The following is a 15,710-nucleotide window of genomic DNA, read 5'->3' on the forward strand; positions in this document are numbered from 1 at the left end:
AAAGGTTAGAGGAGCGCCCTTGTTGCTGGTTCGATTCCCCGGACCGGCAGGAAAATCTGGGTGGGGATGTGAATGGGCACACTCCCCCAACACCGCTGAAATGCCCTTGAGCAAGGCACTGAACCCCCAACACAAATATGCAGGGTGTTGCTGAAAATGAGCACTGGTGTTCAGCTACTACCCATGGTAAAAAACCAACAAACAAACCAACAAAAAATAATGCTTTGGGGAAAGCGAAACCCTTGGTTAGTCCCCCAAGGCTAATTCTGTTTCAGCTTCACCCAGCTGATGGCTTCTCAGATGTTTATGATAAGATCTCAGGAGGGGCAGTTATAATGGGGTTCCGTCTCCATGTTAAATTTAGTTGTCATTTACAACTCATGTAAAAGTTTCACTTTCAGTACTAATTTGAAGGTGAGGGTCTATACTACCCTCACCTTCAAATTAGTACTGAAAGTGAAACTTTTACATGAGTTGTAAATGACAACTAAATGGAGACGGAACCCCACTATTATGGCTTCAGTGTCTTTCTTGCTCAGGTACACATACACACAGACCAGGGCCAGGAGACGAAACTGTGACCTTCAATTTATGCACGACAAAGACACAAATCATCCATGAAGAAGTAGGGCTTGGTAAACTGAGCCGACTGCTGTGTGTGTGCGTGCGTGTTCGTGCGTGCGTGTGTGTGTGTGTGTGTGTGTGTGTGTGTGTTCGCATTGGGACATGCGTGAGTGCTAGTGTACGTGTAAACGCGGCTCAACCCATGGCTGCTTTGTCTGACAACTCACATCACAGAGATTTGCATTGAACGTGATTGGAGCAGTACAGCTTGATCCATGTCTACCACAGCGCATGTTGGAGGTTCTTGACATTTGGTAGACATGAAGTATTGCCTACCCAAACGTCAAAAACAAGTCTGCCCAGCTGAGAGTAAATGAAGAGATGTGCAATGTCCGTCTGTCTCCAAACTGTGTGTGTGTGTGTGTGTGTGTGTGTGTGTGTGTGTGTATGTGTGTGTGTGTGTGTTTGTGTGTGTGTGTGCGTTTGTGTGTGTGTGTGTGCACGCATGCCCGCGCGAAAATCATACTAGAGGAGTGTCCCAGGGGCGTATATGTGCAGCTCATTTTACACCTCGAGACGAGACAGCTGTTAATCCTCTCATTTGGACCATTAAACCTGACAATGGGAGCGGAGTGGGGTGCGTTGCGGGGTGGCGGGGCGTATGCGAGACCTTGACCACCGGCATAAGAGGTAGCAGTTTGCCTACAACAGTGATAATGGAGGAGGTGGTAATGGCAGGCTGCAGCTGCCTGGTTCTCATGCTCAGTCAGTCAACAGAGCTGTCGGCTCGTGCTGACAGAACCCCCCCCCCCCACAGCACTCTGTCACTCTCTCCACCCCATATCCTCTCTCCGTTCTCCCGCTTTCCCCATTGTCTTCCGCTGTACAATAGATCGCTCTCCGAATTTGTCCGCCTGTCTGTCTGCCTGCCTGCCTGTGTGTGTCACTACTGATACCAGCTCCTGTGCCTCATTCCACCTTCCCTTTGTGCTCCCGTCCCCTTATTCTCTCTCTGTCTCTCTCTGTCGCTGTCTCTGTCTCTCTCTGTCGCTGTCTCTCTCTGTCTCGGTCTGTCTCTGTCTTTCTCTATCTCTGTCTGTCTCTCTCTGTCTCTGTCTGTCTCTCTCTGTCGCTGTCTCTCTCTGTCTCTGTCTGTCTCTGTCTTTCTCTATCTCTGTCTGTCTCTGTCTGTCTCTCTCTGTCTCTCTCTGTCGCTGTCTCTCTCTGTCTCGGTCTGTCTCTGTCTTTCTCTATCTCTGTCTGTCTCTGTCTGTCTCTCTCTGTCTCTCTCTGTCGCTGTCTCTCTCTGTCTCTGTCTGTCTGTCTCTGTCTTTCTCTATCTCTGTCTGTCTCTCTCTGTCGCTGTCTCTCTCTGTCTCTGTCTCTCTCTGTCTCTCTCTGTCTCTGTCTGTCTCTGTCTCTCTCTGTCTGTCTCTGTCTCGGTCTGTCTCTGTCTTTCTCTGTCTCTGTCTCTCTCTGTCTCTGTAGCTCTCTCTCTGTCTCTGTCTCTCTTTCTCTCTGTCTCTGTATCTCTCTCTCTGTCTGTCTCTCTCACTCTCTCTGTCTCTCTCTGTCTCTGTGACTCGTACCTACTGTTCTTCCCTCAGAACTCCCCTCCCCGGTACCTCCAACGCTGTGTTTACTCGTCCTCCTCCAGTCAGCTGTGCTGCTATGGTGTGATGTGACTGAGATTCCCCCCCCCCGTGCGCAATGCCGAAGCAGACCTTATTTACGCTCCTGTTAAATAAGCCTGAGGGAGCACATGATATTGAGCCCCAGTGATATTCGCACGCGAGCTCACTAGCACATTCGTTTTATTATTATTATTTTAGATGTATTTTTGGCATTGTTATTGTTGGCAGAGACAGGACACCAAGAGCTGAGAGAGGAGAGACATAAGGGATAAGACAGAGATGTGATTTTAAACTGGGTCCACTAGGAGCTTAATGATGGTCTGTACTGTAGACTAACTGGCTGAGCCACCAGACACCCACTCATCCCCTCGCTTCTTGAGAAGAGAATCCTCCTTTATCCTTTTTCCAGTGATTAAAGAGCAACAGCAATTTAAAAAGTTATGTTTTAAAGCGTGTTTTAATTAAAGGGTTATTATTACAAGTCCTAGTTTTTGCTCCATAAATGCAGCAGTTCTTAGGAGTAATTAACTACTCGCAGTTCCGGATGACATGATGACGTTGACAAAGATAAATAGAGCGTGTCGAGTGAGAGTTCTTACAGGTAAGTCTCGACCAGTCCATCGAGACCGTCACTTTGGAATGGATATTGGATGAACTCCGTTTATAGGGAGAGGGTGGGCGAGAGAGAGAGAGGCACACAAGCGCAGCAGTGAAAAGCTAACTTTTAATATTATTTAATAAGTGGCTGTTAAAAAAAACGATCTATTAAGTTGACATTTCACGATGTCGTCTTGGACATGAGATTTTAGGCTAAAAGCTGAACTGCCAACTCCACCAGTGTGATAATAAATGATTGAGAGAAAAAACTACGAGAAAACGGTTCACGTCTCCTTTGTTCTTTGAATGGATTATTTATGTATTTTTTCAATGGATTAAAGCTACATTAGCCAGCCTGTGTGCCAGCCTGCAGATGGAAGTTTTGTGAGCTTACAGTCAAATGAAAACGGTGACACATCAAGCATTTCCCAGCACTTTTACTCCCAAGGAGGGCATGTGAAAACGGTCTCTGCCATTCCCATTCCAGCAAGTTATGCTACTTTTTTGCCAGAACTATACTGGCACTCTAGGGAAATCACTGCACTGTAGTGAATGGCGCTGCAATTCACACCAGGGGAACAGGCCCTCCTATTTTAGAGGAGGCGATTTGCCATAACTCCAAAATGTCTGTCCGGGATTGGTCCGTCTTTGGTCACCTATTGTTGCCCTTTGTGTCTGACTCTGAACAAACCTGGTCTTTGGTCTGGTATAATGAATGTCATTGGTGTAACCCTAGACATACAGCTGGTATAATGCATGTCATTGGTGTAACCCTACACATACAGCTGGTATAATGAATGTCATTGGTGTAACCCTAGACATACAGCTGGTATAATGAATGTCATTGGTGTAACCCTAGACATACAGCTGGTATAATGAATGTCATTGGTGTAACCCTAGACATACAGCTGGTATAATGAATGTCATTGGTGTAACCCTACACATACAGCTGGTATAATGCATGTCATTGGTGTAACCCTAGACATACAGCTGGTATAATGAATGTCATTGGTGTAACCCTAGACATACAGCTGGTATAATGAATGTCATTGGTGTAACCCTACACATACAGCTGGTATAATGAATGTCATTGGTGTAACCCTACACATACAGCTGGTATAATGCATGTCATTGGTGTAACCCTACACATACAGCTGGTATAATGAATGTCATTGGTGTAACCCTACACATACAGCTGGTATAATGAATGTCATTGGTGTAACCCTACACATACAGCTGGTATAATGAATGTCATTGGTGTAACCCTAGACATATAGCTCCATGCAGGAGGTCCTGGTGTCGTTTGGACGGAGGGTCCTGTCCTTCCCACTCTACAGACACTTTGACCTGATCTCTGCTGCTGTTCGAGACACAGCCCGTATCCTGCAGTCAGGTGAGTCCCCCCCCCCCCCCCCCCACGCACACACTACACACAATAACCCTGTGACCTTTTCCACCCTACAGACTGGTAATGACCCTTGCCAGTGTCTGCTGTCAATGGCTCCTTTGTGGGCTGCAGTCAGTGTGAAACGGGGTAGCCCACATTGAGTGTGTTTGGCTTTGTTTCCCATCACTCTGGGAACATGATTGGTTCTAATGAGTGATAATTGATTTGGTCCTACTACTCTGTGGTTTCTTCTGAGGAATGTTTTTACAACGAAGAAAAAAAAGCTCCTGTAGTCTGCAGCCAGACAGAGCAACTGTTGCTGGCTGTCTGTTTTATGTGGTGTGATGCAGCTTGTTTTAAAGAAAATATTTACGGTGTGTATATATATTATTCTGTGGAGGCTGTTAAAAAGGCAGTCTGTGCACTCAGTTTTTGAGCAGTACCCAACCTCTCCAATGACTGGCCGCGTGTGTATGTCTATTTGGTGTACGAACAGCTGTAATACCGGTGGCAGCCAGCCTGTGGTGTTGTTAAGCAGCCTGCACCGCTCGGTTTACACGGGTGTGATTTTTAACTCATCGATTGCGCAAAACGCTCTAAAGCGTTTTATTAATCTCGAGCGCCGTCTGCGCATCACGCTCTAAAGCGTTTTATTGGTGTTTTTACTGTATACTGTACATCAACTTCTCTGACGCCCGGACAACACATAATGTAACACTGATCATCTCCAGAAAGATCCGCTGTGAGATCCGGGAGTTTAAAGCCCCCCACCTCCTGAAAAGAGGCCTGGTCTAACCACATTCCAGGCATGCCGTATCCATTACGACGTACTGGGGAGGCGGCATCGCCGTCCTGCACACGGCATAGACCAACGCAGATCAGGGGATCTAAAATGGAGCTACCCATTTTCTAGTGTGTGTGAAATTTGTGAATACACTCGATTACCCTTCCCCTCCTGTTTCTACATGGTTTCTCCCGAGGCATCTCTCCATCGCATTACAGTTTCTTCCCCCCCCCCCCACTCATTCACACAGATCCACTCGACACAGCCCTCTCTAATTCTTTCCAACGACAACTCACCGGTCTGCCGCCTCATTCTCGGAAATATAAACCCGTATATAAACCAAGAATAATCTCCAACGGTCGATCGCCATTTCACGCACAGGTATACGCGAAACGAATGACGTATTCTCGAAGGACCGCCATAGGAGAAGCAGTATACATCTGACCAACTGTCTTTTTTTCGCCGTCGCGTCAGCCATGTTTGGACAAAGAAGCAGTATACTAGGCTAGCAGATATCACACCGTGGAACCCCCCCCACACTGCGAGTTGCGATCGATCGTTTTGCAGTTTGCAATGCTACTCTCATTCTCGGAAAAAAGATTCTCGGCAGTTGATCACCATAATCGCCATAGCGCCTTCGCCAGCCAATTGCAGTGATAAGGCGTCTGGGACGTAATCGACCCGTTTGTAATGGATAACTAATACAATCCTAAGCTGCGGAAGCCATCGTGTTGTCTGTCATTTTGTCGAAATCACAGCCAGCCGGGCTACGCTTATCGCTCCTGTGGTTCATGTCCAGACATGTCGTGGAACCCCCCCCCCCCCACTGCGAGTTGAGTCGCTCCTGTGGTTCATGTCCAGACATGTCAACCTCTCAAGTCACTGTTATGCTATCAAACGATCTGTTGATTTTGTTTACTGAGACAATGATCACATATGTGCATAGAATCATCATCATCATGACGTTATCATGACAGGCAGATATAAACATAAATAAATTATCATATACATACTACACACTGAATGAAAGCCCTAAATGTCTAATTTTAGGAGGAAAACAAATAAAATACACATATCCCATATACTGTTTGTCAATACTAGACTATTGAATCCATTTCATTTATAAAATTCTCTTTTTCAGAAAGAACTTTAGCCCATTCTGACCTGAGATCAGATTCATACGAGGTTTCCACTGGACACACACTGGTCTGATTAGAGAAAGCATGGACCTATAGAACTATTATTCACAAAATAAGGCATATAGCGACATGTACATACTATATACCGTATGAAACAGAAGACTCTCTGCTTTCATAAGAAAAAAACTAATACTGTAATAATAATAAAAATCACACCCATGTGAAGTGAGCAGTGCAATGTTGTGAAGTGAGCAGTGCAACATTGCACTGCTCACTTCACAGGGGTGTGATTTTCATTATTATTACAGTAGAAGTATTTTTCTTATGAAAGCAGAGAGTCTTCTGTTTCATACGGTATATAGTATGTATAGGCCTTATTTTGTGAATATTTAGTTGTCAGTTCCTTGTCTTGTCTAAAATACTCTGAGGATTTCAGAAAATGCATGGACCTGAAGAACCATTATTCACAAAATAAGGCCTATAGCGACATGTACATACTATATACCGTATGAAACAGAAGACTCTCTGCTTTCATAAGAAAAAAACTAATACTGTAATAATAATAAAAATCACACCCATGTGAAGTGAGCAGTGCAATGTTGTGAAGTGAGCAGTGCAACATTGCACTGCTCACTTCACAGGGGTGTGATTTGTATTATTATTACAGTAGAAGTATTTTTCTTATGAAAGCAGAGAGTCTTCTGTTTCATACGGTATATAGTATGTACATGTCGCTATAGGCCTTATTTTGTGAATAATGGTTCTTCAGGTCCATGCATTTTCTGAAATCCTCTCTGGTGGGCGCAAGCTGCATTCAACAGCCAATTACTGACAAACTATACATGGGACCATGTGTATTTGTTTTCCTCCTAAAAGTAGACATTCAGGGCTTTCATTCAGTGTGTAGTATGTATATGATATTATTTGTGTTCATTTTTATATCTGTCTGTCAATGTCTGTCAACTTCAACCTTCCATATCTCTGCTGTTTTTTCAAAAGAGCAGCGTGCAGTGAAAAGCAGGTTTTAGAAAAAGGTCAATATCTCCAGAATGGAAGATGGTAGAATCATATTTTTTTTTTTAAATTGAAGTGGACTAGTTTGGCTTCCTTTTGATTTATGCAATGTGCGATGTGCTATAAGAGGCCCCTCGCTGTGGGCCCCTAAAAAGTTAAAAAGTCCAATGTTAATCGCTTAGCAGAAGCAATCCTGAGTAGAATTTCAAAAGTTAGCAATCAATGTGTTAAGTCAATGGTGCACTCCTTACCAATGCTGTATTTCTTCTTTTTTATACTGAATATATTCTCTATTCTTCACATTTATGGAACCAAATGCCTCAAATCATCCAATTGCCATCCAAGGCGTAAGAAGAAATGGCACCCTTTTCACATTGGCCTATTATAGCCACCAGGAGGCCACAACCTGCCCTCGCCTGGTGAAGACCTGTGCCCCGAGGGGCACCTTTTATAGTTATACATCAGGTGACATGGTCGTCTACATATTGAATGGCTGGGTAGTTGTTTTAAATGTACCCGACGAAGATCCATCATGGATCTAAACATTGTCTAGTTTTGTACTAAAATAAAGAAATCTGAGCAGTGTTTGACACAAACATTGCAATCCTAACAAAGCCCAAACACCAAGGTATAGGATTGTATTCAGGCGAGCAATCCAATGTCTGGGCAAAGAGTGCTTCTCATGTGTACTATGGCATGTCTGAAAGTAATACTCCTCCAGCTAAAGACAGAAGAAGAGGGTGGCCTGCCTGCCTCCCTGGCCCCACACCCCTCGGCGAAAGAAACGTGAGATTATTTCAGAGCGGACTGTTGACTTTGATATCTAAAATCCTGGAGTAATCTTTAAATCAAAAGCCCCCGGCAGGGAGATAAAACATGACAGTGTAAACACAGTAGGAATAGTGTGAGGGCTAAGATTATCCAGCTTGTGATGATTTTAATGCTCGTAAACGCTGGCAAATTAAAAGCCTTTTAAACCACAGATTAGCATTTCCGCGCCTCATTAAGTCGGAAGATGAGTTGATCAGGAGAAACGACATGCAGAGTCACTGCGCTGAGGAGAACCCTCCTTGTTGGTATGCAATCCCACTTTCACCACCTTTTATTCTCTTTACAGAAAACACGCTTCACCTACGATAATGAGCCTTTTCACATTCTCACCAGTCCTTCCAAGCCTGGAAACTGGTCCAAAGCCTCTGGAAAGCTCATACCCTGGCTCTGGATTGTACAAGGCCAGCCAACTGGTGATGGCAAGGCCTAAGCAGACAAACAACAGCGAGAGGCAACTGTTTATTTGTGTGAATTTATTAGGGGGTGATTTTTCTCAGTTTTGTGCCATACCCCGCACCTTGTCTGCAATGTCTTTATTATTTGCAGGCATTAGTGGAAGTGTGAGTAACAGGGCTTTCCCACTACAGTAACACTACAGTAATTCAGCTTGGCATGCGTGTGTGAGTGAATGCACTTTTTCCTCCCCAGTGTTGCCACACGCGCTAATTAATTTGTCAGCATAAAAGGCGGATGGAAATGCGCACTCCAATTTGAGGCACTTCATTTAAGCATCCGTGAAAAGCAAACATTATGCAAGGTATTATGAAAACAAACCCATTAATGGCCGCGTACAGGTTAAGGCCTTGGAGGAAATGTTATCCGGGGGTAAATATTTGAACAACCCTCTGGCAACGTGGTGAGTATTCTCAAGCCCCCCTCCCCCTCCCCCCAAGCTGCCTGCTAAGTGGTTTTTACCCGCGGGGCCTCGGCCATGGAGAACGTAGCAGGACAGAAAGCCTCACCGTGGGCTACGAGGTGACTAAGGAACCACTGAAGTGCATCTGGTGGGTGGGTGGGGGGGCTGTCATGCTGCTGTCATATCCTGAAGGACTAGCCAGGGAACCGTTCTTTGTCATACCCGTTAGTCACTGTGGCAGGTCCCCCCCACACCTCACACTTCCTGCTGTCATTCACTCACCACCAACTCAGTTTTCGTCTATTTAGACTTGGATTTGTTCGTCTGCCAAACATTCTGCAGGGAATTTATAGAATTTCATAGGAATGGTTGCAATAGAGTGTGTGGTGTTTGTGTGTACAGCATGTTTCAGAGACAGTGAGGCAGTGCTGACAGCTTCTAGAAAATGTGCAATGACTTCACTGGAATATGAAGTCAGTGAGTGGTAACTCTGTGGCAGCACTGTTACATGATTTCATGCTACTATTATGAACATATGCATGCAGCATGTGCCTCTCTGTGCCTCTTCGGTTCAATATGAACTGATTCAACCCTTCATCATAGCTGGGAGGGCATTCGTGAAAATCGTGCACTTGGTTTTAGATTTATGGGCATAAGGTTTTCAAAAACCATCGCAAACGAGTTTGTGCCCCAATATTTGTAGTACCGTATTGTGCCGAATATAAGACGACTCTGATTATAAGACTTTGTGGAAAAAGAACACTGAATGTCAACTAATCTAGTCCCTGATTATAATACAACCCCGTTTTGTAGGATATTTATATTGGCGGGAAAAAAAACATAGTCTTATATTCAGGCCAATAGGGTATATGGCTTAAAATGCCTATAAGCTGAGGGCCATCTTGAAAATCATGCCTTTCCAGAAGTTAGATTTCCATTACATTCTTTGTATGTTATTTAGCATACCCAGTAGTAACAGAATCCATTGGAAATCTTTTCTAGTAATTATTTGAGGTTTCAACCATATTCTGACCTATCTAATACTGGATTAATTGCAAACAGACCACTAGGAGACGTGGTCAACTTATTTGGGATGGTATTTGAAAACCTTGTTATACGTAACACCATGCCAAAAATCTAAACTTGTCACCAAGTGTATAATAAATTGTTATGATCTTTTACATATTAAATTCCAGTAAGCTCCCGGCAGCTATCGTGGACGCCATCATGAAAATGATGCCTTTCCAGAACATAGATTTAAAAAAACATCTTAGTATGTTATAAACAACAGTAACAGAACCCATTGAAATGTTTTATTCTAGCAATTATTTAGGGTTTCAACCATGTACTACTAATATTGGATTTATTGCAAACAGACCACTATGGTGATGGCTTTTGAACACCTTATGCCCATACCCAACACCATGCCAGTCTTGATGATTTTGGGCAAATTCCCTCCCAGCTATCAGTGACAGACAGTATGAGACTGTTAGATCTCCTCCTGCCACTCCCTCTCATACTCTCTGTACAGGAGATGAAAACAGCTTCTCTCCTGCTCCTGTAAACTTAACAGAAGTTCCTACATCGAGAAAAGATTTTAATCGGACAAAATTGAGCGTTCAGCATGTTTTCCCTGAGTGCCATGCCTGAACTTGAGAATGTTGTAACCTTCCTTCTCGTATAAAATGTCCATTGTTTTCAGTGACTGACTTCATACCAACTGTAGAAGCCATTTCATTATTTTATTTTTATTATATTATTATCAGTAGTTATTTCATTTATGGTATTTGTTTTGTTTCATATAGTTTTGGGGCACTAGGGGCACACCTCACTCCGGCAGTGTATGTGAAGCCGGTAATTGGGTTAAGGTAATGTTTATTATTTTTTTTCCCCAGAGCAAGGGAGAAAATCATTATAGTCGTGGACTGTGCTTGTTGGAAGGGAGCAAGAACTCATTATTACACCTATAGGAGGTCTTCTGGATCTCAAACGGACCTGGACTATGCAGATGACACATCATCAACCTGCAGGTTGGCCAGAGTGGAGACAGAGGGTGCCATGGTTGGCACTAAATGGCAAGAAAACAGAGATTATCACCTCGTATAACATCCTTCCAGTCCATCTGCAGTCAAAGGTCAATGGCTTTAAATAACTGGGCTTGTGTGTCAACTCGACAGAGCAAGTGTGGAAATTGCTGGAACGCAAGCCTCTGAATGTCATGACAAGTGTGTGGAAGTCCAACCTCGCCCCGACCTATTTAGCACAGATTCTTCTCAGACAGTGCCTGTTGAGTCCGTTCTTACGACCTTGAATGTGTGGGTATGTATGGGTGCTAGCTACACCAGTGTAGCTAGCAACTATGTGCAGTACTAAACATCAACCAGGGTGGGCATGTTACTAACAATATGGGTATTGGGTGAGTAAAAAGATGCCAGCATACAGGAGAATGAGGCTGTCCAGTCACTGCCTAGATACCAGGAGTTCTCAGCCAGAAAACACCCAGGCATCAATCACGACGGCATCCCACATCTAATACCTACATAGATGTACTGAAGAAAGACGCAGAGGTGGAGAGTACTGGTGAGCTGCTAGCCCAAGGATAGCCTGGATAGGCAGCTGCCTATATAGATTTGTTTGCCTTCGCTGCCTAAACCTAACCCTAACCTCAGTAAAACGGACCCTGACCTCAGTAAAGCTGCCTATAGAGGTGGTGCCGGTGCCACCAGCCCTCCAGCAGAAGGAGCTAGTGCATTTACCGGCAATGCCACGGCAGTGTTTCCTTTGCCACGGCAGTTGTGTCCTTGTGAATAAAAAATAAATAAACATGATCAGGAAAAGATTCTCTGTGATAAAACGGGGCGATTCTTTCCTGAAAGGAGGAAATCAAACCTCGGCAGAGATGCGTTCCACACTGCTCAAAGTGCTCATGGTCCTTCTCAGAGCTGGATCCAGGTGGAGGCACTCCAGTTCCCTTCCAACTGCCCCGTGGCTCGAATGTGAACCATAAATGTTTGTGTAAGGTTTTCCTCGCTGCAAGTGTGCTGTTTGTTTTGATTGGGCTGGAATGTCTCTGGTGGAGAAGAGTGTTCTCTCTGACCCTCAGTCTAGTGTCAGTCATCTCCCGGTGCTATATTTATAGTCCTGATTGGCGTGAACAGTGTGGTGGTGGTGGTAAGGCTATTTTTGTCTGGACAAGAAGTCGTTTTTCAGAATAAATGGACTGCAGTTAACTTTCTTTAGAGTTGAAACTAGTTTTGTCGCTGGAGTGAATTCGCAAGCAGTCTTGTTCAAGGATTTATTTATTTTTATAATTTTTTTGACGATTTAGGCCATTAATTGGTTTATTATAACAGGGTGCAAATAAAAAGTGACAACGTTGTGTAAGTTATATCTTCGTCAGGTCATACACTTACAGTATGTATTTGTATGACGTTTTCTCAATACATTTAGTTAGTTAGTATGTTTTCTAGATTTAGACGTTTCGTTTTATAGTTTACTATAATTAATTTTTACTTTTTTTTAATACTGTTTTTATTAGGCATTTTTGTATATGACAACTTCATAATATCCTTACAATGATAATGAGTTATTCAGTTATATAAAATGAAAGATAATGACAGGTAATTCCACATACAATACATAATAAAAAAGATATATAAATGTTGTTCAAGGATATTTTGACCCAAATCGAATCGACAGGCTTCGAACATATGGACACATGGTGGACAAATTTAAAGATGATTCAATGATTCTTTTTAAATTACACAATTGAACCACCTCCAAGTACAAGCTTTCATTAAGTGGTACGGATCAAATAACACTCCAGCTTGTGATTTCTTCTTTATCTTTGTACCTGTACCTTGGCTTTTATGTATGGCACAATGCACACTGCAAGTCTGCCTAAACACAGTCTGCCACGCTGGAGTGCATTGGCATTACTAATAAGGAATAACACAGTGTGAATAACACTGTTTTTGCATTTGTCTACCATGTCTTTTTCTCTGCCCAGGGAAGGCCTGTGTCCTGAAATGCCTCCTGGATATCCACAAAATCTTTAGGGAGAATGATCCAGCCTACATATTGAATGACCTTTACATTACAGACTACTGCATCTGGATCCAGAGGGTCAAGTAAGTTCTCTCTCACACACACACACACACACACACACACACACACAGAGAGACACACACACGCACAGAGAGAGAGAGACACACACACACTCAACATGCAAAGACATTTATATCGCAACATTCCCACATATACTCATACAGTGACACACGCACGCGCGCACACACACACACACACAGCGGCGGTGGCTCAGGGGTAGAGTGCCTGGATGTGCAACCGTAAGGTTGCCAGTTCGAACCCGGGCTCCCCCAGAGTTACTGTCGAAGTGTCCTTGAGCAAGACACTGAACCCCTAATTGCTCCCGATGTGCTAGTTGGTGCCTTGCATGGTTTCCGCTGCCATCGGTGTATGAATGTGTGTGAATGGGTGAATGTAATGCACAATCTCTGTAAAGCGCCTTGGATAAAGGCGCTATATAAATGCACCATTTACCATTTATTTTACCACACACACACACACACACACACCTCAGAGACCTTCATCTCAGAGAATTACCTCCAGGGCCAAGGGAAGTGCCTCTCTGTCCCAATGATGCATCAGTGCTCTGGGGTAGGAGAGGATTAACGGAGTCATTTGTCACAGCGGGGCCAATTGAATGGCCAAGCCGGTGAGAGATGCAATCTCTCAGGTATCCATTATCCTTGTGTCAAAAGTGTGTTTAAAGAGTCTTAGGTGAACCCATCTCCATCAGAAGTCCAGCACATTCACACCATATGAGGCTTATCCAGCAGTGTGCACTTATGCGTGTCTTCTTGCCTCCTCGTGTGGGTGCAGTGTTCTACTGGCATTACACGCTGTACCTTTCAGTTCCTTCCTAAATGATAAAGGGTCCACGGCTCTACTACTTTGCCCCAGTGCATATTTTACAATTTACTTACACATCTCGAATGTGAGCCTGCAAGCACATTACTCAGTAATGAGCTGTATTTTACTCTTGGCCAGCGTTCAGCCAAGTGGTGTGCTCATTTGGAAAGATCCCAGTTGAAAAATGTGTGCCTGATGTTGTAGGCCCAGCGCCCAGATAGAGGCACGATAAAAAAAAAAGTCTGCAGGGATTCACGGCCCCCACCCCCAAAACCCCTCACATTCTGACTTCTACAATTTTCCAGCAAAGTCTGAATTCCACCTTGAACAAGAAAGGCTACAGACATTAGACACTTTTAGAAATCAATGTCTCAAACCGGATTCAGTGGTCTGACCTTCTGTCTATCTCTTTTGCCACAGTAGACGAAGGGAGAGGTGGACAGAATAGAAGAGGGGCAAGTATATGGGCAAGGCAGCCTCTTTGTTCTGCTCTGTGTGATTGTGTCGGCTTGCTGCATCGCTGTCAGCCCACTGAAAAGCTCAATCATTCTCTCGGCTCAGCCCCCGTCTAGGAGATGAGACGGCAGAGGAGGGCACCTGAGGTTGAGTGTTTCTCCATCCCCTCCCCTCCCCTGCTGTGGGTAGAGCTAAATGTCAACTTGACCTAACATGCTGACTCCTACCACACGCCACATCAATCATTAAATGGATTAGCCTGCGCTCTCGTAGCAGTGACCTGTAATTGAATTGGTTACATTTCCTTTCACTGTTTAGACATTTTTTTCCTTGCCCCAGTCAATAAACAAACCAAAAGGCATTGTTGCTTCTTCCCTCGATATGTGTTATATCAGCTGTTGAGTAGGCAAAATACAAAAGCTACACAGAGTCAGTGAATCCCTCTGAAAGCCTTCTGGGCACTTCTGGGACACAACCATAGCTGTCACAGTATGAGCTCTTCTTTCAGCTACTGTACTGCACTGTACATTAGAAATGCCATGCTTACTCTGGCAGCTACATTGTTCTCAAACCGTGATATGGTATGAGAAGAGGTAGGCTATCGCATGTATGATAGCAGAGACTTGTCAAAATGCGAAGTTGCAAATGAGAGAGGGCCTCGCTTGAAGCCAGTAGCTCTTGAGAAGAATGCGGTCCGCTATCGCACGTATGTGGTTTGTTGTGGCATTCCCTTTGTGCGTCTGACAGGTTTGATGACAGATTGTATAAGCATTGCGTTCCCTCACTGGGAGATGTCGTGTGTGTGTCCCGTCCCCGTACCCCCCGCCCCGCACAGGATTTGTCATCCTTAGCTGAGTCGTCTCTGGTAGTGTGGTTCGGTAAGATGAGGTGTAATCTATACCCCCACCGCAGTCCTGTATCTCATCCCTATACTCAGACAAGGCAAGACGTGATCAGTCGCAGATGATGGACACGCCGATTAATGAGTGTTTGCCGACTGGGAGCTTTGATTTATGCCATCTCCTCCTTGTCCCACATGCATTTCTACTCCTAAAGTTCCTCTGACTGCTGAGACATCAGCCTCAAATTTACGGCCTCATAAAGACTTCACTGTGATTTAGAACGTGGGGGAAGGCCTTCCCTTCTAACTCGGCACACATAGCCTATACAGCGAGAAAGTTGACCCCACAGCCCCTGGAACGAAGAGTCCGATCGAGCATCAAATTACTCCTATTTCACCTTGTCTCGGTGACACCGAGCGCTTTATTTGTTTACTACACCGGAGAGCGTTCCAAAATTCCTCACACACTTCCTTTGTGGAAACTGTGGCAACTTTAACCTCCCACACCCTTCCAGTTCCTAATTATGTCTGAATAGCAGAGCGAATTGTTGTTCCAAATGGAGCAGCAGCCTCTCTACTCCATTAGTTTCTTTTTCAGTCTTCGGCTGCCAAAGCCCCCGCAGAGTTGCTGGACTGCAAAGAAAAATCCACTTTCCTCATTTTCTCTCTCGCTCA

At 44.4% G+C, this 15,710-nt stretch overlaps 1 protein-coding gene across 1 annotated transcript in view; it reads left to right on the forward strand.

Annotated features, from left to right (window-relative positions):
* Positions 1-15,710, forward strand: part of shq1 (SHQ1, H/ACA ribonucleoprotein assembly factor) — a 38,223-nt gene that overhangs the window by 15,935 nt on the left and 6,578 nt on the right. Inside the window, exons 10-11 of the mRNA XM_083771881.1 lie at positions 4,065-4,188; positions 12,816-12,936. Coding sequence (XP_083628007.1) covers positions 4,065-4,188; positions 12,816-12,936 — 245 coding nt within the window. The remainder of the gene's footprint in view (positions 1-4,064; positions 4,189-12,815; positions 12,937-15,710) is intronic.

This window comes from Protomyctophum parallelum, assembly GCF_964188405.1.
Source record: "Protomyctophum parallelum genome assembly, chromosome: 8".
NCBI classification, from domain to species: Eukaryota; Metazoa; Chordata; class Actinopteri; order Myctophiformes; family Myctophidae; genus Protomyctophum; species Protomyctophum parallelum.